The sequence below is a fragment of the Ochotona curzoniae genome, unplaced genomic scaffold, assembly GCF_017591425.1.
Source record: "Ochotona curzoniae isolate NIBS_2020 unplaced genomic scaffold, NIBS_Ocur_1.0 scaffold_4701, whole genome shotgun sequence".
In the NCBI taxonomy this organism is placed as follows: domain Eukaryota; kingdom Metazoa; phylum Chordata; class Mammalia; order Lagomorpha; family Ochotonidae; genus Ochotona; species Ochotona curzoniae.
In genome coordinates, this window is record NW_024467122.1 from 60,752,065 (window position 1) to 60,774,182 (window position 22,118).

Consider the following 22,118-nt stretch of genomic DNA (forward strand, 5'->3'; position numbering starts at 1 on the left):
ATGCTCCCTACCTTACTTTTGAGTAGTGAGGCTGTCATCTTGATAGAGAGGGGCTGTCATTCCATCATCTTCCCCCATGGCAGAGCCTAGGCATAGAAGGGCACAGGAGAGGTCACAGTCAGGCTTTCTCCCCACAAGACAGGCAAGAAGGTAGTTGTTTCCCTGGTCCAGTTGTGCCAAGTTAGATTCTGCCAGGCGTGCAGCAAGGACCTCCCACCACTGCCATGCAAGAATCAAGCACACACCACCATGGAGGCTACTAACCCTTGGGGTTTCACATTGGCATGGGTTCACAACCCACAGTCATGAGTCGGCACGAATCATGTCAGTATACCACTCCTACATTCCCATCAGATCGGATCTACATAATCATAAGAAAGGATCAACACACTCAGCAGAAAGGATGTTGGCCATCACAGGCCAGTATTTGAAAACATCCAGGGGTGGGATGTCTGGTCAGCAGCTAAGATGTTGGTTAGGACACCCACATGCTACGATGGAGTAAAGGGGTCCAACTTCAGGTTCCTGACACCAGCTTCCAGCTAATCAAGACCCAGAGAGATAGCGGGAAGGCCCGGAGTAATTGGGTTTCTGCCATCTCCAGAGGAAACAGGGGTGGAGATTCTGCTTCCAGGCTTTGCCTCCGCCCAGGGCTGGCTGCCCTAAGCATTTGCAGAGCGAACAAACCAGGGAACAGGATATGTCTGTCTCCAATTAAAAAAAAAATAAACAAACAACAACAGCGCTAAAAAGTCATTTGAAATTATTATAGTTTATTTATGCTTAGAATCTCTTTTATTTGTATATAACCAATGTATGTTTTCAGTGGACATTTGACCAGCTGTTCCAATTCCACTTCATGTAGCATTAACTTTTCTTCTCTTGGGATTCTTGGGCCCATTTCATCTTTTCTTTTAATTCCTTCTGATCTCTGGAATACTGTTCAAATATTGGTTGGTAAATATATATTCCTCCAGCGATTCCAAGGACGGTCGCAAAAAGCATCTGCGGAACAGTCAACCTCCCAAACATGGTTCCAACAGGCACAGCCCGGCACGGAGACGGTTGGCAGTGTTCACATGCCACATGCAGGCAACCCCTTCAGACCTGCACACAGAGAGAACGGGAAACAAGGCAAGCACTCGGATAGGATCCTTTCAGGAGCTCCTGTCACGACAGCGCCTTCGCAACTGTAAAACAGGCTTGAGTGTGAGACACAACAAAATCCTCCTCTACTGTACCCTCTCTGTGGGCTGGGAGGAACACTTGCTTAAATGGCAAAAAGGAAAGGGATGAGAGCCATGCCACAAAACTACCTACCGCAAGAAGCAACTGAAACAAAATAAAACACTGGGTGTGATTGCCTCTGATAAGAACAGGAAAAAGTTTCAAGGCCAGAACAACCTGGGTCCCTTTGCTAGTCTGGTAAACACAAGCAGACATCAAATATTCATTATCTGCCATCCATTTCTGACCAAAAACTCCAATGACTATTGGCCGGATTTTACTTCGAACCATTTGCAGACCAAAATTCATGGTCAATGCCTCTGTCTCTGGAGAAACTAAGAAAATGTCTGTGAAAGATGGAAGCACAAGGAAAAATCTATATTAAAACAACAGCAGCAGCAACATTGCTTTATTGGTATTTGAAAGGCAGTTACTGACAGAACAGATGGATTGTCGGTCCTTGGTTCATTTTCCAGCCACACGGTCGGGGCCAGACCAGATTGGAGCAGGGAGAAGCCAGGAACCCCTTCTACATCTCTCCCACGGACCTGGGCCGCCCGTGGCTGCCTCCCGGCCGTGGGCAGGGAAGTGGGGCACCCGGGACCCCGCGAGGCCGGCCAGCAGGCGGGGGGTTCAGCCTGTGACGCCTCGGCGCTGGCCGCACGTTTTCCGTTACAGGGACACTTGACAGGGTCTCCGAACACAGCCCACCCAACACACACACAGAGTCTCCCAGCCCACCCACACACACACACACACACACACACACACACACACACAGTCTCCCAGCCGCACGTTTTCGTTACAGGGACACTTGACAGGGTCTCGAACACAGCCCACCCAACACACACAGAGTCTCCCAGCCCCCCCACCACACACACACACACACACACACAGTCTCCCAGCCGCACGTTTTCGTTACAGGGACACTTGACAGGGTCTCCGAACACAGCCCACCCAACACACACACACAGAGTCTCCCAGCCCACCCAACACACACACACACACACACACACACACACACACACACACACAGTCTCCCAGCCCACCACACACACACACACACACACACACACACACACACACACACACAGTCTCCCAGCCCACCCAACACCCACACACACACAGTCTCCCAGCCCACCCAACACACACACACACACACAGTCTCCCAGCCCACCCAACACACACACACACACACACACACACACACACACAGTCTCCCAGCCCACCCAACACACACACACACACGGTCTCCCAGTCGACCCAAAACCCAACACACACGCGGTGTCCCTTTCGGGTCAACACCACCATTACATCGCCCTCGGCGAGCCAGGCCGTACCGTGCCGGCTGCGCGTCGCCAAGCCCGCCACCGGCCAGCAGAGGCGAGCTCGGGCCCGGGCCGCCCCGGACGGCTGTGGAGAGGCGGCCCGGCCGGCACGCTCCCGCCGCGGGGACACCGAGCCGGGACGCCGTGTGTGAGGCAGGCCGGGCCGGGGCGGGCGTGTGTGAGAGGCCGGGCCGGGAGGGAGTGTGTGAGGGGCCGGGCCGGGGCCGGGCCCAGCCAGGAGGCCCTAAGGAAAGCGGCGCCTCTCCCGGCGACGCCCGCGCCTGAGAACCACGGCTGCTCGCAAGGGACAAACTTAGCGTGAGGCAGAGTCGCGCGCTCTGGCGGGCTCTCTCCGCCCGGAGCAGGTGGCGCGACGACGGGTGTCCACGGCGGGCGACCTCCCGAGCTGCTGCGGGATGCAGCGGGAGGGCGATGAGGGTCGCCTCGCTTTCCGCGGCCCCCAGAACCGCTCCCACGAGAAGATCAAGCTGCGGAAGAGAAAGTCTGTCCTGTACCTAAGCACCCAGGAGAAGGGCGCCGGGCGCCGCGGAGGTAAGTGAGGGGGTTCTGTCGCCGCCTTCCCAGTCTTTACAGATCTTGATGAATCTTGAAGTGCTAGAAATAATAGCTTTTACGACAAAGTGTGATTTTCAATATTGGAGACTACAATTCAGATTTTATTTTTCTAAATCCTCTGCCCAGCCCACGCTCTGTCCTTTGGCGATCAGAAGTTCATCGACAGATCTCCAAATGCTGTTCACAGTCTTGGAGCGTTTGAACTTCTGACACGGAAACGTAATTCCTGAGCCTTATTCTGTGTGTGATGGGGCTCATGCCTACCACACAGCATTATTTTGAGAATATATTGAGATGTGTGTGAAAGAATTAACATAGTGCCTAGTGTAAATAGCAATAAATAAAATAAATAAATCCTATATAAATATTTATAATATATATATAAAGGATATATCATATATATATATCTCCTCTATACGTGTGTGTGTATATATATATATATAATCCCTAATTGATGCTTAGTGTATACTTCATATGTGTGCATGTCTACACATTTGGTTTTTATCTTATTTTCACGATTTATTTCAAAGACAGAGATCTGTCCTTGAAAGCTAGAGAGGAAGGAGAGGTTCATGCACCTATTCACACCCTAAATGCCTGCATGTCTGTTCCCATCTGTTCCTGGCCAGACGTGGGTGGCAGGGACCAAGTACCTGGGCATGACCTGCTGCCTTCCCAGTGTGTGTACCAGCAGAAGTGGAGCCAGGACTCTGTTCTAGGTTTGCTAACCCCCATGCCAAATGCTCACCCGAAGAGGAATATTTTTTAATGTGCATGGAAACATTTTCTATAAAATTGTTTTGGCATGTTGACCAAGAGTTGTGTCCTAAGTCAGTTTTTTTTTTTTTTAAGCCCAGGCTTTCTTTTTTTCATTAAATATAAAGTATAACCTAGTTAGTCTGAAGACGTTAGTTAATCCCAATCCACTTTTCAATTCACCTTACTGTTCTCTTTATGCAGTAGGTTGCAAGAAAGATTGCTTAAGCAAAGGAGTGGTGATCCCCAAGAGTGAGGTGTTGGCCTTTCTGTGCAGGTGGCCTGGGAAAGAACCAAGGGGACAGGGGACCAACCAGAGCAGGAGAGCCGGTCTCCAGGTGCCACCACCTGACTAACTGCTTTATTTCATCTTTCAGATCTTCTTGGAGAAAATGCCTACCTGGTCTTGTTTACCACTGTGCTACGTATTTTTAACTGCTTCCTGGTTCAAACCAGCTTTGTTCCGGATGAATACTGGCAGTCTCTTGAAGTTGCGCATCATATGGTCTTCAAATATCCTTTGTAGATTCTGTGGCAGACTGCGCGGGTAGATTTACCTCAGCAACTGTATTCAGTTTCTGTTACACCTTTCTCATCCATTTTCTCCAGCTAATTTAAATTCTTCAAAGGACATGATTTTATACTGTTTCTTCTTTTTGAAGTTAATATGCTTGACATAGTCCTTAGCATATATTCCCACAGCATTCAGTACTTGATACAAATAGAAATACATTCCTGTCTTGGAGTTAATTCAATTTTTAAATAGCCAATATGAAATTTCTCAGAGCTTAAGTAACAAAAAGGAAAAATTTTTATAAAGAGAACTGAAAATAAGTTTTGTTTCGATACCATGCGATTCATAGTCCTTAATTTTGCTAATTATGGCTATTTGACTTGGGAATGGACAGAAAGACTGAGGGGTTATACTTACCCCTTGCTCTTTGCCAGCATTTACAAGATTCTGCACCTTTTGGGGGAAGATAAGGTTCAGTTGTTGGTAAGTTTAAAAAACTTAGTTGTTAAAAATAGATTTCTTCTTCTTAAAAGGTTGATGGATGTTAACTCAGTCCCTGAGTTGGTACCTTTGTTTCTTAAGAAGCTACTGTTGCTAAAGACCAGTCTAATCTAGGCATCCCATGACCCGAAGTCACTGTAAGGGATGGTTCTTCCATGTGTGCTGAAACAGAGCGTGAACCAGACTGTCGTGTTGTGAGGAATGCTGGCAAGAAATGCAGACTTCCCTTCCATACAGCAGGGGAATGTAGTACCTGCCTCAGAAAATAGTTTGCACTTAATGAGCTGATTTGTCTACAGACCCTACAATAAACCATAGACATTTGATTTTAGAATACCCCATTATGTACTAAAGAACATTTAAATATTTCCAGACTAGCATCTTAGTACAAGGAAATGGTTTGTTGATCAGTTAAAATGAAACTATTAGTTTTGAAATTACATGTGTGTGGGGTGGGGGTGTAATAAGAATGGTAAAGTTCCTTTTGATATTTCCACGAGAAATTAATAATTTTTGTAGAAAAACATGCTTACTGAAGATTACAGTAAAACATTGTCTAATTTTGTGCTAAGAATGGCTTCCATTCATCAATGAATCAGCTTGTTGATTTTGTGATAATTCGGGGTGAACCAGCAGATGTTTTTAACATCTTCTCCTCCTCCTCTTTCACTAATGAAGATTTGGATTCCCAGACTTGCCCAGGCACTTCTGTCTGCCATAGCAGATGTGAGGCTTTACTCATTAATGAAGCAGATAGAAAATCACCAAGTGGCAACATGGGTGGTAAGTGTGAAACCCTTGAGAAATCCAGCGCCAATTCAAATCTATGGACATAATGCTTGTGCATAAATGTTGAATCCCTCAAATAGTTTTAGAAGACAGTTCACACAACATCCTAGTTGAGAACAGTACAACACAAATGGCATGTAGCATACTACCTGTCCTCGCCGTGCCCAGGGAGACAGCGTTTAGAAGATCCTTCACTGTAGAAAGCTGTCAAAATCTCTGCCTTCCACGAGGTCAGAGGATAGCTTCCAATCATCACTAACTATCACCAACTCACCACTGCCTGCCTCCCTGTGAGCCTCGGTCCAGTGCTTGTTCTGGGACGCAGCCAAAGAAATTCCTTTACACTTGTCACCACCTGCTGGGAAGCTGGAAGGAACTGGAATCATTGAAGGAGAGAACATGAGATAGAGAATACTGTCTTTTGTCATAGATTGTAAGTGGAGAGGTGGATTCTTGACACAGATTTCAGATCCTGAATGGGTTTTTCCCACTTAAATCATATCTGGGTATGTTGTAGTAGGTACTATTGTTACTTCACTTGGCTCTCCAAATTCAGAGAAGCTTATTTGAGCAAGCTTATAAATCATCTTATTACTTTTTAGAAAATGTTTCTTTTGAAAAATATGGTACAGGTAAGGAAGCTACCCTGTCCCCACAGTCTGTTGAAAAATACATTCCAAACTCCAAGTAACCCATTTTTGGAGTACAATTTATTTATAAATTGGAAAAGGAACAGACTTCTGCAAGCAGTGCATTCTGCATTAAAAGAAAAGATTAGTTTAGCAGCTAAGTCCTTGCTAATTATTCAGAATTTTAAAAATTACCTTTATTCTGTGCTTATATGAAGCACAGAATATATATTCTGAAGGCTCAGCATAAAATGGAAGGCAAAGGCCATAATGGCTCTGAAATCCTTTCCCCCCCAAAAAACGAGTATTAGGTTTTTCTAGGAAACTTCATGAAAAAAATAAAAACATTTTTTTAATTCTACACTTGAAAAGACAGAAACCTAATACTTCGTGTTTAGCAAGCTTGCCTCAACTAAGAAGTTACTTTTAAGACATCTGTCTTCTGCATTAATGATGCACTTTTTTAATATTCTTCCCAAGGCTGGTTTCATTCGTTTGCAATTTAAAATTTAATAATGCCACCTGACATGTTTCTGGTTTGTCTTAATTTTTCATCAAGAAATAAGACAACATTCCAAACTAAAGACATTTTAAAAAGCAGTCAAAAGTACTGGGTGGGAGAATCTACTTATGAGTTTCAGTCCTCTACAAAATCTGCCATGAAAAAAGTGTTTTATACCTTTAATGGGAAGTGGAAATTTATTCATGCCACAAAAATACACCTGAAAGTATTCATTGTTATTTCTATAATCATTGATCTGATATTACCTATATGTCATAGATCTGAGTTAGACATAACTTCATAAAAACTAGGGGCATGCCTATGTTAACATTACTTACCTTGCGTGGTGGGTTTCACAATATTGAGACTTATTATTCCCCATAGAAGATACTACTGAGTTCCCGTTTCCTGCTTCATACATGTTTGTTCATTACTGCTCTTAGTTTTTTTGCCAGTTGTGCTCCTGGTTCACGTGGTATTGCTGCACCAGAACCCTTACAAACACCATGGAAACTGTCCTGACTGGAATTGCTCTTTTCTACTATCCTTTGGAAGGTTCCAAGTCTGTGAACAGGTGAGATACAGTGTTGCTAATTACCATAAGGCATGCTTTTGAAAAGTCTTAAATATCCACATGTTGTAATGTTTAGTAGACCACTGAATGTGAGAATTATGAGAACTGTATGTTTTTAGTTGGTATGTTACATCAGGAAACACCTAACCTTCTCAAGCTGGAATAATGAAGGAAAATCTAATAAAATGACTATCCGAGTGAAGACAATACTTAGGAAAGCCACTCAGCTGAGTATTCTGGTACCACAGCTTTGCACTCGTCCCTGGTGAGAGCAGGAAGTCTGTCGTCTCTAGTCTCCAAGGAGCAAGGAACGGAAACGGATACTGGAAACCATAGTGAGTTCCACTTGAGACCATAGTGAGTTCCACTTGAGACCCTCATGGAAGACAAGCTCTGGCAGCCTTGACTGATAGCAAGGAGACACCAAAAGAAGAGAGAATCTTGACTCCACTTTTTTTCCTGCCCTCTGGCTATCCAAAACCAATCAGAAGCCAGAAAGCAAGAAATACCATTGATAGAGTCGAGGCAGCTCAGCCTCCCTGCACATGGAAACAAGAGTGGAGAATTATAGATATAGATGGGCAAATAAATCCAAGATATTTGGACCTGACCTGACTTTGTGCAAACTGAGAGAATAACCAGAGTTTGGTAGTCTAATTAAAACACCAATATCCATTTTTCTTACCTAAAAAGTTGTTGGCTAAGATCAAGTCATGATCTTTGCCGCCATAGACTCTTGGCTGTAATAATGAATATTCACTCAACTTTCCTATATGATGAGGACATTATTATGAGGACAAAAGTGGAAATAAGGATACGGTGAAAAACAGGGTGGAAAGTGCAGAGTAACCTAAGTACACAAATGAATTGGAAAGTTATGCAAAGTCCAGAGCAGTTCAGGGAAATTATCTTGTGCTTGTATATAGCCCAGTTGGGGGTCGCCCATTATCTTAGGGCTAAAATGATACTTTTTCTGTGTATCTCAATCATTTTGAGAGAATCTGATTAGTTCTGTGAAATGTCACAGTCGCTATCAGACAAATCTTTCATACTGACAAATTCTAAGACTGGCTGTCTGAGCTCAGCGCTCTGTCTGGATCTGTGAGGACAGAGGGACATATTTACAAAAGGACAGCCACAGGAGGCATGAACATTTCCCCCTGTATGACAGATATATTTCCACACTGACATTTTACATATTCCTTATCCTAAAAGATTCTTTTAAGATTAATATGAAGTTAACTATTTCTGCAGAATTATAATAATAGAAGAGCTCTTGTAAGAATTACATATGAGAATCTAGGTAAAATGTGTAACATAGACTGTTGCAAAATGAGAGGGACCTGTTGATGACAGTGGCGGAGGTGTGAATTAATGGAACACTTCTGTGTAATAATAAACATGATTAAAACATTCCGAATAAGAGATGGTAGTTCATGTAAAAGCAACTGGAAAGGGGTAAGGAAAGATACGAAGTTGTTATTGAAAATGACTCCAGGGTTTTAAGGTTGGAAAACTGTGATACTTAACCAGTGTGCTCTGAGCAGGATGAAGGGAGAGCCACAAGGGTCTGTGCCAGGCAGACACTCTGATTTTGAGTCCCAGCCCGTGTCCAATGCACACACACTCAAAAAGGTGGAAACTACTAAGTCTTACAATTTGGAGTATGATCAGGAAGGAAATCCACGTTTGAGAGTGTCATTTCATTACAGAACAAACTACATTTAGACTGTCTGCAAGTAATTGAGCCCCAGGTATTTTTATTTAATTTATACAGTGGTTTCTTAAAGTTAGCAACATGGCAAAGTTCTTTGAATTCACAGATGTTACATAAAAATCTAGAGTTGTATTTTCTTTTGAAAATGTTGAATGCATAGAAGCATTTTGGGCCAAGATTCTTTTCTGACCAATTTTCTACCCAGCCTGCATGACTCATTTGTTTCATTGCTCTTACCACCTTATAAACATTATGGATTTCTATATAGGTATTTATTTTTATGAGTTAATTATCATTAACATTTAACTAAATTATCAAATCATCTTTTAACTACTTAACTGGTAAGTCAAGTGGAAAAAGATAACACATTTTTATCCCTAATCATACATGTTTGTACAGGCTTTTCAGCAGTTGTATATAACTATCTTTTAATTGGATAAAATTACCTTACTTTCAGTTTACAATCATAGTTACTCAGAAGCCCATCAATGTCTAAGTAATCCTAATGTTGCTTTAAATGCACTTTTTTTATAAGAGAAAGGTCTGTATGACTTTCTTATAGTGCCTTAGAAAAAATTTGGTTAGCTTTCTATCAAGTAATTGAAGTCAGAGCTTACTTCCTTTTAGAGACCAAAAACTAAGGAAAAAAGAAAGCATAAGTAATTTTCCAGTGTTCACATAGGTGATTCTACCAAAAAGAAAATGCTGCTGTTTCTTAAAGGCCACATTACACTGTAGACTGTTTTCACAGTGAATTTCCCATATGTCTTAGTAATATACTTCCCTCGCTTACAGTGTCAAGTACTCGGCCCTGGTGGCGCTTGCCTTCGTGATTCGTCCCACAGCTGTTGTTCCATGGATACCTTTGCTCATCAGGCATTTCTGGCAAGAACAAAGAAAGCTTAATCTCATTCTGCAGCATTTTCTGCCTGTAGGGTAAGTATGGATACAATCCATGGATCAGTTTTACTGGCCTCTAAATGATAATTATTAACATGCTTACATCTTTCAATTATTACCTTCTAATGTCGGTGAAACACGTGCTTGGGCCACACCATTCATGTGCTAGTCCAGCTGGAGCTCCTAGCTCCTGGCTTTGGCCGTGCCCAGCCCCAGCTGTTGGGACCATGTGGGGAACAAACCAGAGGATGGAGTTACTACCACCCCCGCCTCTGTCTCTTCCTCTCTGTGACCCTTTCAAATTTAAAAAAAAAAAAATCTTTTATAAAAACATTGCAGAAAAATTATACTGTTAACACATTAAAATCTTTTCTCTGGAGACAAAAAAAAAACACATAAGGATACTTATTATCTCTTTGAATTCACTAGTCTGCATCTTAGCTACTGGAATAAGAAAATCAAGTGAGTGTTTAGAAAGGAATAAAACTGCATGTGATTATATAGATTCAAAAGCACCTAGAGGTAAGCTATTAGAATTAGTCAAGTAAGCCTGTTGATTGGATACAAGATTAATCAGTGGAAACTGCCCTTGGCTACAACTAGTAAGTTTGAGGAAGGATAGGGTGTTAACATAGTTTCAGAGTATCTCTCCACAAGATGCGTATTAATTAAAAAAGACAAAAAAAAAATGATTTTGAAGTTAAAGCTTGGTAGACATGCTTTAACCAAATGAGTAACGTTGCCATTGGCAGTGACAGGACAGAACAGGATCCCATGAACTCCCAATCTGAAGCACTGAGAAAACATCCCATCAGTTCTGCCCAAATGCAGGACCTGGATCTCATCACAAGGCAACATCAGACCAACCTAGGTGACACATCCTCCAAAGACCACAGAAACATGAAAAGTGAATACAGTATATGATTTTTTTTCCTTTGCTATAAAGAACAACTAGCAGAATTTGAGCAAAGTCTGTAAATTGTATAGTAGTAGTAAAGATTTAATTTATTAACTTTAAGGTTTGTGTTTATGGAGAACTTTTTTTAAGGAAATACTCAATGTCATATTTAAAAATAAAAGTGGATGGTAGGGCCCAACATTGTGACTTAGCTGGTAAAGCTGCTGCAGTCACACATGGGCCCTGGTTCGTGTTCTGGCTGCTCCATTTTTGACCTAGCTCTCTGCTAATGCACTAAAAAAGCGTCAGGGAATGGCACAAGTGCCTGGGACACTGGCACCAACATGGGCAAGCTGGAGGGAACTCCTGACTCCTGACTTTGGTTTGGTCTGCAGCTGGCTGTTTACAGCCACCTGGGTGGTGAAACAGTCAGTGGATGTAAGACTCTCAGTTTTCCCCTTCTATATCTCTAACCCTTTCAAATAAATAAAATTTTTGATGAACAAAACCAAAAAGAGTGAATAGTATCTGCAATCTCAAACAGTTTGGCAAAATGCTTACTTAAAGAGAAAGGATAAATGAAATATAATAATCTGTTAACATGTGGAGGATCACAGTAAAAAATCTATAGAACTAACCTTATTGTCCAAAGTGCTAAGTATAAACCATAATCTTCGTGAAGAATATTTAGGAAAACAAAATCATCATTCTCAATGCCATCAGAAAATATATTCATGCAAAGAAATTAACAAAATGTGTGAAAATTTCTGCACAGAAAGCTGTGGAACATTACTAGAAAAAAACCTTATGAAGGCCCGAGTAAATGGAGGAATATTCCATATGCACAGACGGCAGACTCAACACTTGAAGTTTCAGTTTTCCCCAAAATTGACTGGTATACCCAATGTAATTCCAATTAAAGTGCCAGTAGGGTGTCTGTACGTATATATGAATTCATCAGCTGATTTTAAACTATAACATAAGATGCAAAATGCCCCAAACAGCTAAGAATCTTGAGGGGGAAAAAATGGTGCAGGACTTAACACTGCTATCTATATATTAAAACCTACTGCAAAGTAACATTAAAGCAATTTAGAATGAGTGCAAAGTAAAGCAGATGGGCCAGTGGAATGGATCAAGGCCCAACATAAACAGTCATTTCATATGTAGCACAATAATAGTGCAATAGAGAAAATAGTCTTTTCAGTAAATACAAAAATTTGTATATCCTTCTGGGGAAAAAAATCATCTGGACCACAACTTCCAGCATTTTTTAAAAAAAAAAAAGTTGGGTCCGGCATGGTGGCACAAGTGGTTAAAGGTCCTCGCCTTGCATGCCCGGGATCCCATGTGGGCGCCGGTTCTAATCCCAGCAGCCCCGCTTCCCTTCCAGCTCCCTGCCTGTGGCCTGGGAAAGCAGTCAAGGACGGCCCAAAGCTTTGGGACCCTGCACCCGCGTGGGAGACCCGGAAGAGGCTCCTGGCTTCGGATTGGCATAGTATCGGCCGTTGCGCTCACTTGGGGAGTGAATCATCGGACAGAAGATCTTCCTCTCTGTCTCTCCTCTCTGTATATCCGCCTTTCCAAAAAAAAAATAATAAAAATAAATCTTTAAAAAAAAAAGTTATAGATCTTAATATAAAATAAAGTAGTTGTGCTTCTGCCAGAATATCCTAATAACCTTGAAGCAGGCAAAGTTCTTAAATAGAACTTAGGTGCTAATTATAAGACAGATACATTTGAATATATTACAACTAGACCTCTGTTAGGCTGACCATAAAAAGAATGGGGGAAAAAAAAGAGCCACAGAAGACACTGTAATTTATAAAACCAGATAATATTTTATACAGGTCATACAAAAACCTGTAATTAGGTATCAGAAAAGGGCAACAGAAAAAGGAAAAGTGCTTGTCTTAACAAGGGAATGTAAATTAAGACACCATAACTCATTACCACACATCTAAAAATGGTTACAGATAGTGTGGGACTCTACGTTTTTCTTCAAGAAAGTGAACTGATTTATCCACTTTGGAAAACTCCAAGTTTCATTAAAGTTGACTGCATTTATACCCAAGGGCCCAGCAGTTCCATCCTAGATAAGAGAACTGCATAAATGGGTATTAAAAGGCATGTAAGAAATATTCATAGCAGAACCATTCATGATGATTAAAAATGTAAAGCACAGTGTCCCTCAACAGAATAACAGAATAACAGAACTGTCACTTCCAAAGAAGGACCCTAAAACCTGTGGGAGAAGCCAGTCATGTCACAAAGCTATCTTGGGAAGAAGGCCACATGTTTAGGGTTTGAGCATACCAGCAAGCATGTGAATTGGAAAGCTCTCGCTCCTCCAGCCCTAATCGAACCTTCAGATGAAACTACAGTCCCATCTAAGGACTTGCCTACAATTCATCTCTCACCTCTCCCAGAAGCACCCAGCCAAGCTTTACCTGGATCCCTAGCCCACAAGAACTATGAAATAATGTTCATAGGTTTAACAGCAGCTGCATGAGCAACAAGTTTTAGGACAACTTGTTGTGTAACAACAGATAATACAGGTTTTCACTAAATTTTCTTGATTATCTTCTTGTCAATGAAAAGATCTTTTAAAATGTGCAAACACATATACAGTCGGTGAAATTGGCAAATGTATTTATTTAAACGGGCTTTTTGATGCCAGGCACTTGCAAAGCCATGTGCGAATACTGGATTTTCAGCAATTTCAAAATGTGAACCACTATTTTGTTTTTCAGATTTGTAACCTTGAGTTTGTCTCTGATAATTGATCGCATTTTTTTTGGTGAAGTAAGTAAAGTTATATTAAGCTGACAACTGTTTTTATTTTAAACATTTGAACCTCAATATGGATTTTAATCCTTTTAAAATCATTTTTTCATAGAAACACTAAACAAATGACTAGTAACATGTGCTTTTGATTCCACTTGCTGTGCTTTCTTCATAATGGTTACATACGCATTTTCAAAAGGTTGATTACATTTGAAAGGCATAGTTAGAGTTTCATGCCTTTTATCATAGATCCTTTGTGTTACTTGAGTTTTTCCTCACAATTATCCTTTCCCTATCTGAAAATAATGATGGCGTGGTACCTGTCTCATCAGGCTGGAAGACTAAATGAGCTATTGCATATAAAATGCTCACTAGTTTCTAGCATGAGTACTTCACATTATGTTGCTGGTATTGCTGCTATCATTTTCATGTGCTTTGTGCTGTAATGTTTGCAAAGCTGTATCTTAACAGGTAACATGTGACACAGAAGGTACTAGAGTAAGATTTTAGATGGTTATCATATATTCCTCAAAACCTCTAGTGATTTACAAACTAACAAGAACACAATACTTGGAGAAGAAACACATAAGAATTGCTTAATAGAGTTACTAATATAAAAAATTACTGATGTATTGTCTGCTTTTACCTGTAGACTTTAAAAGTCAAAATGTTATAAAGTTCACTGAGGTTAAATGTGTGTGACACTAACATTTCTCTCTTTTTCCCCCCTCCAACAACTATGCCAGTGGATAGTGGTTCAGTTTAATTTTTTAAAATTTAACGTGCTGCAGAATTTGGGAACATTTTATGGTTCTCATCCATGGCACTGGTACTTCAGCCAAGGATTCCCAGTTGTCCTGGGCAGTCATTTGCCTTTCTTTCTTCATGGCTGCTTTGTAGCTCCAAAGAGGTGCCGGATACTTTGGGTGACTGTTCTGTGGACACTGCTAGTTTATAGGTAAGATTTCATTTGTTCAAACATATACTTTTTTGAAAGCTGTCAAGAAGTTAAAGTTTTCAATAACTGAACTGTTTATGTTTGGGGGATTCATTCACTCTTATGATTTGTTAGTAGAGATTATTTTAGAAGACAGAGTGTAACATTAGGATCCGACAGAATAAATACTTCAGGTTGCTTAACACCTGTTTAAGAAGCTGGACACATTTGATTTATTTGCTTTAAAAAAACACAAGTTAGGTGAATTCTGGGATACTGAAGGAACAAAGAAATACTATCCTGAAATGTGTGTTCCAAGATATATTAGTTTCTTGAATTGGTAACAGAAGTTCCAATTTTAGAATATAGCTATGCTTTATAATTTCACATCAAACTAAGTTATTTAATACGTTATAATTTCATAATTAGAAAATATCTAAAGAAATTTAGTCTAAACATTCAGCATATAGATGTTAATTCTCCATTTTAGATACACTAATTTGCTAATGTAATGTGATATTAATATTTTCACCTAATATCTTTTTTATAGCATGTTGGGCCACAAAGAATTCAGGTTTATCTATCCAGTTTTACCATTCTGTATGGTGTTCTGTGGTAAGTGTTACTGTTTACTAGAGAAAAATCTTTATATAGAGCTAATTGAGTCAATGAATGCCCCTTAAAGTAACTTATTTTCAACTAGGCTAAATGAGAACTGCTTAATTATAAATTAATTATGTTACTGTAATGAACCCCTTTTCTAGTCTAAATAACTCTTCTTCCTTTAGGCTAGCAAATGAGATAAAACATAAGAACCCAATATTCAAATATTTTGGTGGTAATGTTGCTATTAGAAATCTTTCACTAAAAGGTAAAAAAGTATGTAAAGCGTCTTCGTTTTCATTAAGGAAGAATATAGCTGCTGAAACTAGACTTTCACCCTTGTACTCAGCTCTTTAAGACTCTAGAGCATATGCAGTTTAAGATATTTAGAGTCAAGAGATACAGAACACCCACCTATTGGGTCCCTCCCCAGACATCCACAAGTGCCTATGGGATGCCTATCCTCCACCCTTGTCTCAGGTATTAACTACTGCTACTTACTAAAACTCCATGACTCCTGTACTTTTCCGGCCACTCAGTCTAGCAGTGGAACTTGATCCAGTCTTCCTTTAGCAACTCACTTTAAAAATACTCTTTGCAGTCTTCATATCAAGCTGTTTGAAAATTCTCAGAGGCTTCAAGTGCAAGCCAGGTCATATTCTGACATGTAGAAAATATTGTCCCTATCTGTGCTTACAGGATGCCAAAAACATGTGAAAATAAAGGCTTTCCACAATGTCTTAATAGTTGTATCTTAGAACTTCAAGTTGAACTTGGAATCATTTATATCAAACCAATAAGAAATGTTATACTGCCAGAATATCCCACAAATGCTCATTTGACTCTTAATGTTGCTAAAACCTACTTTGTGAGTATCTGGTGCTTAGGAAACTAAGCTATCACATGAGTCTCCCTAGATAGCATCCAACTGTGTCCTTACTTCCCAGCGTTTTCTTCATACTTTTTCTCTAATTATAGAGACTGATTTTTTAAATACCATCCTAAACACAAAGTAGTTTCATAAAGTGAACATCAGCACTATGTAAGGTGAACATTACCTAAGAGTCCACCCCATCCCAGGTACAAAAGGTGCTGCCGTGAACCTTCCAACACCAACCATCTTCCTAACATTCACCACCACATATTCCCAGTTTGTATCACTCATGCATACTGTATCCCTAATATCATAGTTGCAAGTGAAATTCCGAGTAAGCATTTTACAAATGAACAAACTGTAAAGGGCACTGCATGTGTGGGGTTCTGCAATTTAGGCAGAAATTCCAGAGAGCCAGTCATAATCTGGGGCACTGCCAAGATAGGCTGCACCAAAGCTCTTATTAAACGGAGCCCCCTCAGGCAGATTTTGTTTTTGCCTTACAACTTGAAGTGCTTAAAATTTATTTGCTGGACTTCTAAAAGCCTATTTCCACAAGGCTAATTCTAATTCTCATCCTTCTTACTACATTTTTTCATATGTGATTTTGAAATATAGGTATGAAGTTGAAGTAATAAATGCTAGGTTTGGTTTCTTAAATCTACCTGCATTTCTCTTCATACCAATCTGATTATTTCTCAAAGCCGTTTCAGACGAATGAACAGCCTTAGGCGATGTGATTATGTGACAGTCCAACTCCTAAACAATATGAACTGAGGCTTAGATCGTTTAAAAATGCTTAGTTTTTCCAAACTGAGTGACACAATAATAGGAAAATAATGCCATAACTGTTCTTCCAGAAAAAGAATACCACATACTGACCATTGGAACCCTCCCAGGAACCCAGCCACACCTGTTTCTAGAGAACACATTCTGGAGAGCTGGATTACACAGTCAAGTGTTGATGACTAGTGCTTCTGAAACGAGATAATAGCAACTACCTGTAATAGTGCAGTAGCCCAGAAAGTACAATAGTTTAAACAGATCTGAAATTCAAATCTAGATCTATGAACTTCACACTTGTAATCTACCCACTTTACTCCAGAAATAAACCAATAGTGTGTCTAGCATGTTGTTTCCATGAGAATGTGTAAATCATTTTTAAGAAATGCAAGATTACTAGCATTATGCTTCCATGTGCCTCTCTTCATGTAGGATACTCACTGACCCACCTGAAAACCTGGAAGAAACCAGCTCTAAGTTTCCTGTTTTTATCAAACATACTTCTCGCCCTATACACTGGTCTAATCCATCAACGAGGTACTCTTGATGTCATGAGTTATCTTCAAAATGTCTGTCAGAACAGTACCAATTTATCTTCAGCTTCAGTATTTGTAATGATGCCTTGCCACTCTACTCCTTATTACAGGTAATCAAAGTTGTTCCACTGTGAGCTGCTAAGGAAATCAAACTACTTTAAACTTGTCTTTCAGACTCTTGGACTTAAAATTTTAAGTGGTAATCAGTCAAGGGGTAAGAAATTGTAAACACCCACTTACTGGTTTTTAAAAACTATTTGTGTCAATGAAGATCACTTATCACATAAGTAAACTTTAGTGCTCTTAAAAATTTAAAATAAGTCTGAAGTGGACTGCCTAAAACATTTCATAGGTATTTGACAGAAATTCAGTTGTCATTGATCTTCCTGCAGATCTTGATACAAAATTTTCCTGTTTAATTTTGTACTAGTTTCTGCTGGACATTTTTCCTGATCTTTCAATCTTTCAGGCACTCTGAATTGAGTTCCTGCCAGCCTCTTTACTCCTCTGCAGGTATAGGAGAAAAAGGAAAAAAAATATGGAAAGTTTGTCCCCTCCTTCCTCCACACCTTGCTTCTCCCCACCCTGATCAGTGCTCCACATGGGCATACACCCTTCAACTATGTAAACATTCAAAATGTTTTTTAAAATGGAATTCTGGGAAATGCAAAAACGCTTAAACTACCTTAGTATGTCGGGAATTTTAAAATGCAACCATTCAGTCCTCTGCTTGTCTTTCAGGAAGCTTTGTCAGTTAAATAGCCAACTTGCCTATAGGAAGTTCCCCACCTACTTAATTTCTATTTAATTCATTTTAGCTATAGACAACCTTGAGTTGGCATATTCCGTGCATCATCAGTTAACAGTTATCATGTAGGGGGAATTTAAAAGTTATCAGTGGTAATCACTAACACATAATTTAGAAATTTGGATTGCCTAGCAAAAGCTACAGGCTACAAGGAAGTCATCAAATATCCCTTCAATTTGAAAATTCTGTTCTTACATGTATGGCTCAGACAGGGAGGGACATCCACATTTCTTCTATGCTCTCAGTTTGGTAATCCTACTGAGAATAGGAATCTAGATGTGCCAAGGTGTTCTCCATGCACTACTGTGTGGGGTTGGAGCTTTAGGCTTTGTATAGTTCACCAAGATCTTACCTTATACTTTTTGAAAGCATATAGTGAAGAAGAAAAAGTACTGCCTCCTCCTTTGGAATGTAAAACTGGTTTGTCTTGTGGAAAGGAACTTTTCATAGGTTATAAAAGAAACTATAATTATTTAACTTCCTATCTAACTGGGTATTTTAAATCAAGTAACACTCTGTTGTTCCTGGGGGCAATTGTGAAGCACATTTTCATGTGGCTCAAGTAATTGGCTCACATTGTCATAATCAGTACTAGACATGAATCCATCTTTTTACTCTTAGTCTTTCTGCACCACAGTAAAACCATCAATGGGATGTCAGTCAGTGAATGTATTCTTACTCTTTACTTTCAAGCCTTACAGAATCTATATATATATGTGTATATATATATATACACACACATATGTGTATATATGTATATATGTATATATATGTGTGTATATATGTATATGTATGTATATATGTATATATATGTATATATATGTGTGTGTGTATATATATATACACACATATATATATGTTCAATTTCTGCTCCCCTGCAGAAGACAGCAAGTCTTCTTGATGTGCAGTTTCATAAAGAATCCTATTACCAAGGTAACTTTACCTACGCTGAGACCACACTGTTTCTGAACAGCTGACCAAGGTCAGGTTATGCTGGCTTTGCTCCTTGGAATGGAGTTTCATGCTTTAGTTTAGGCTGGTAGCTCATTTTGCTGTTACACAGTGCATGATATGAACACATTCTTAACTTTGAGAAATGCAGTAGAGACTTCGTTCCTTACCAGAACTGGAATGCCAGTTTGCAGATTCAACATTTCCTATTGTGCTAAGTATACATGATTATCTTAAAAAAACAAACAAAAAAACACTATTTCTTGTATTTCTAACCACTGCTGTTGTAACTTCTTTCCCTAGCCATGTTCACTGCCCTCTTCCCATGAGATTTCTCCAGTGCCCCCCAGACCTAACTGGAAAAAGTCATTATCTTGATGAAGCAGATATGTTTTACTTAAATCCCTTAAAATGGTTACAGAGTGAGTTTCATGAGGGGGCATCACTACCTACTCACTTGATCATCTTCAGTGTTTTGGAGGAGGTAAGTAAACATGACAAAGAGAAAAACCCAGTGTTTTTACTGCCTAGCTTTAGAAGATACCCAGCTAAATAAATATAAGCTTTTATGATCTCTTTTAATTTAACTCTGTATTTCCAAAATCAAAATTAGCACTTGTTCTCTAATTAGTAAAATCCATTGTTACCTGGAAGTTCTTACTTCTCCAGAGATTTGGTTGTTTGATGGAGAAAAAAAATGTAAAGATGAACGATGAATATAGGCAAATTACAGGAAACCAATACTCAGCAAAACACAGCCTTTATTAACGTCCACATTTATTTTTAGGAGATAAGTGATTTCCTAATTTCAAGTAATTACGAGAGAACTGCTGTTTTCTTCCACACTCACTTGCCGGAGGGTCGAACTGGGAGTCACATATATGTCTATGAACGAAAATTAAAAGAGAAACTCAACAGAAGATGAAACTCTTGCATTGTGTTAAATCTTGTTCAGAGAAATGGATGATGCTGAGTGGAATCACCGGGTAAGACTTTCCTTTTATAGAGCCTCACCACAAACCACTTTCTACCAAATATCAATGATGAAATATGTAAAATATCACAATGTACAAAATCCCATATTAATACAATGCCAGGTTTTTAATAAAGACCTTTAGTTTTCCTCATGGTGTAGTTTTATTGTTTCCTCCACAATATTCAGATGTGCAAGAAATTTCACAAGAGAACAAGTCAGCAAGCTCATCATAAGAGGGCAGCAAATTCTTCATAAGTCAACGGGCTCTTGAACCCACAGAAAGACAAGAAGCAAGTGTCAGATTATAAAACGTTAAAGATGAACTTCCATCACATTGTACTTTTTCAAACTCTACTGCAAATTTAACACAAACATCGGTGTTAATTACACTTTGTCATGTACGATTTGATCCTGCTTTAAGCTAATGAACTGAAGGAAGTCTCATTTCATGCACAAAGTCTGTTGCATGCCTGCCTGCCTTATTAAAACTATCTTTGAACATCTCCAGGAACCCCCTCCCAAAGGAGAAAAATCCACCACAGCTAAACTACAGGAAAATGCAGGTTAGTAAGCCTCTGACTGATGCTTATAAGTAATATAAAGCCATTACACTGAGACTTAGAACTGGGGGAGACATTGCCAACCACCACTCTAGAAAACATCCATGCTTCTCATACAATTCTATAACTTAATCACAAATCAATATTTAGGATCAAAAGGTAACTGCCCCAATTCTATTTCAAGATTTGCCATGTGTCGTCCATTAGTTCGACCATATTTATGCCATTTACCTTCCCTTTTATTAGGCTGTGCTTGAAGGTGCTTCTGCTCCTGTTTTCGATGCCTGGAGTTTTCAATATTTACCATACGTTGCTTTTTATCAGGTCGACTGAAAGCAGTAAACACATTTTTCATCTATGTTAGAGTTCAATTTATTTAAATAAAATGCAATTTTAATGTTTTTCTCCATTAATATAGTACCTGAACACTCTGAAAAAAGATGTTAATTTGAAGTATAATACTAGCTTATCCACAAAAATAAAAAGGGATTTAGTGAATGTCCTACTTTTGTTAATCCTATGTAAAGAAAATGTATAGCTGCTGGCAAAAGTGAAACAATCAGCAGGTAACAAACAGTAGGAATGTGACAATAAAATAATGAGATGTGTTCTATATTTCCACCTTTCCTGTAAAAACCCCTCCTTATTTACTTTCTCTCTAGCATATAAGTAAGATTAACACTGTCCTTTTCTAGCAAAGTTCAGTATCTACACTACTTGTCACTTCACCAAAAAGTCCACAGTGCCATCCATTCACAGCACCGATTCCCAAACCAAGAAACTTTCAGTCCTCAACTTTTTAAACCATGGTCCATGCAACTGTTCCTTTTCCTTAAGATGTTTATATCCTCATGCCACCTTCCACTTCCAGCCGTGTCCTTCTCATAACCCCACAGTTGTTTTCTTCCCAAGGAGTCTGACAAAGACCTCCAGCCTAGGCTTTCCACCCACGTGAACAGTCTGCACAAACATAATTCTCATTTGCTTTGTGCACTTCTTCCTCCTGGCATTCCCCTCAGCGATTCACTATCTATGCCTATTTCAGATATTGGGTGGGAGTTATTTTCTCCTTCTCTTTCATAACAATTTTACCACCAACCGGTTTTGTCATCTGTGCACCTTTACAGCTGTCACTGCAGGTACTCATGAGCTTAAGTGTCTGTTGTACTGACCACCTTTTCCACTCAGCCCAGGCTGCCAGCCAACTAAACTAGCATGATCTTATCCTACCCCACTTCCAAACTGATCCAGAGCTTCTTCATTTCCAGTGACACTTCCCTTATCACCAAAGGAGAACTGACATGATCTGACTATTTAGTTCATCTCCTCCAGCAATTCAATACAGTAAATATTTTGGCATATATTCCGGTCTTTGCAAATGACTCTCCTTTT

General features: G+C 39.8%; 3 protein-coding genes across 9 annotated transcripts in view; 1 reads left to right on the forward strand and 2 right to left on the reverse strand.

The window, feature by feature from the left end:
• Positions 1-753: 753 nt before the first annotated feature.
• Positions 754-2,741, reverse strand: PIGBOS1 (PIGB opposite strand 1). Its single transcript, XM_040968555.1, has 2 exons — positions 2,568-2,741; positions 754-1,107 (listed from the first exon to the last, which is right to left on the reverse strand). The coding sequence occupies exon 2, from the start codon at positions 1,030-1,032 to the stop codon at positions 868-870; it is 165 nt and encodes a 54-aa protein (XP_040824489.1). The 5' UTR covers positions 1,033-1,107; positions 2,568-2,741; the 3' UTR covers positions 754-867.
• A 167-nt stretch (positions 2,742-2,908) lies between these two features.
• Positions 2,909-17,985, forward strand: PIGB (phosphatidylinositol glycan anchor biosynthesis class B). The gene is made up of 10 exons (XM_040968552.1): positions 2,909-3,107; positions 4,265-4,400; positions 4,767-4,884; positions 5,581-5,685; positions 7,266-7,396; positions 9,909-10,049; positions 13,665-13,716; positions 14,445-14,656; positions 15,186-15,250; positions 17,328-17,985. The coding sequence occupies exons 1-10, from the start codon at positions 2,972-2,974 to the stop codon at positions 17,543-17,545; spliced, it is 1,314 nt and encodes a 437-aa protein (XP_040824486.1). The 5' UTR covers positions 2,909-2,971; the 3' UTR covers positions 17,546-17,985.
• A 1,948-nt stretch (positions 17,986-19,933) lies between these two features.
• Positions 19,934-22,118, reverse strand: part of CCPG1 (cell cycle progression 1) — a 45,528-nt gene continuing 43,343 nt past the window's right edge. For 3 of the 7 annotated variants that reach the window (XM_040968547.1, XM_040968551.1, XM_040968546.1), the window contains one exon: positions 19,934-21,055. In XM_040968547.1, coding sequence (XP_040824481.1) covers positions 20,866-21,055 — 190 coding nt within the window. In that variant the 3' untranslated portion in view covers positions 19,934-20,865. The remainder of the gene's footprint in view (positions 21,056-22,118) is intronic. The other 4 variants (XM_040968549.1, XM_040968548.1, XR_005882561.1 and 1 more) reach the window with 3 other exon arrangements.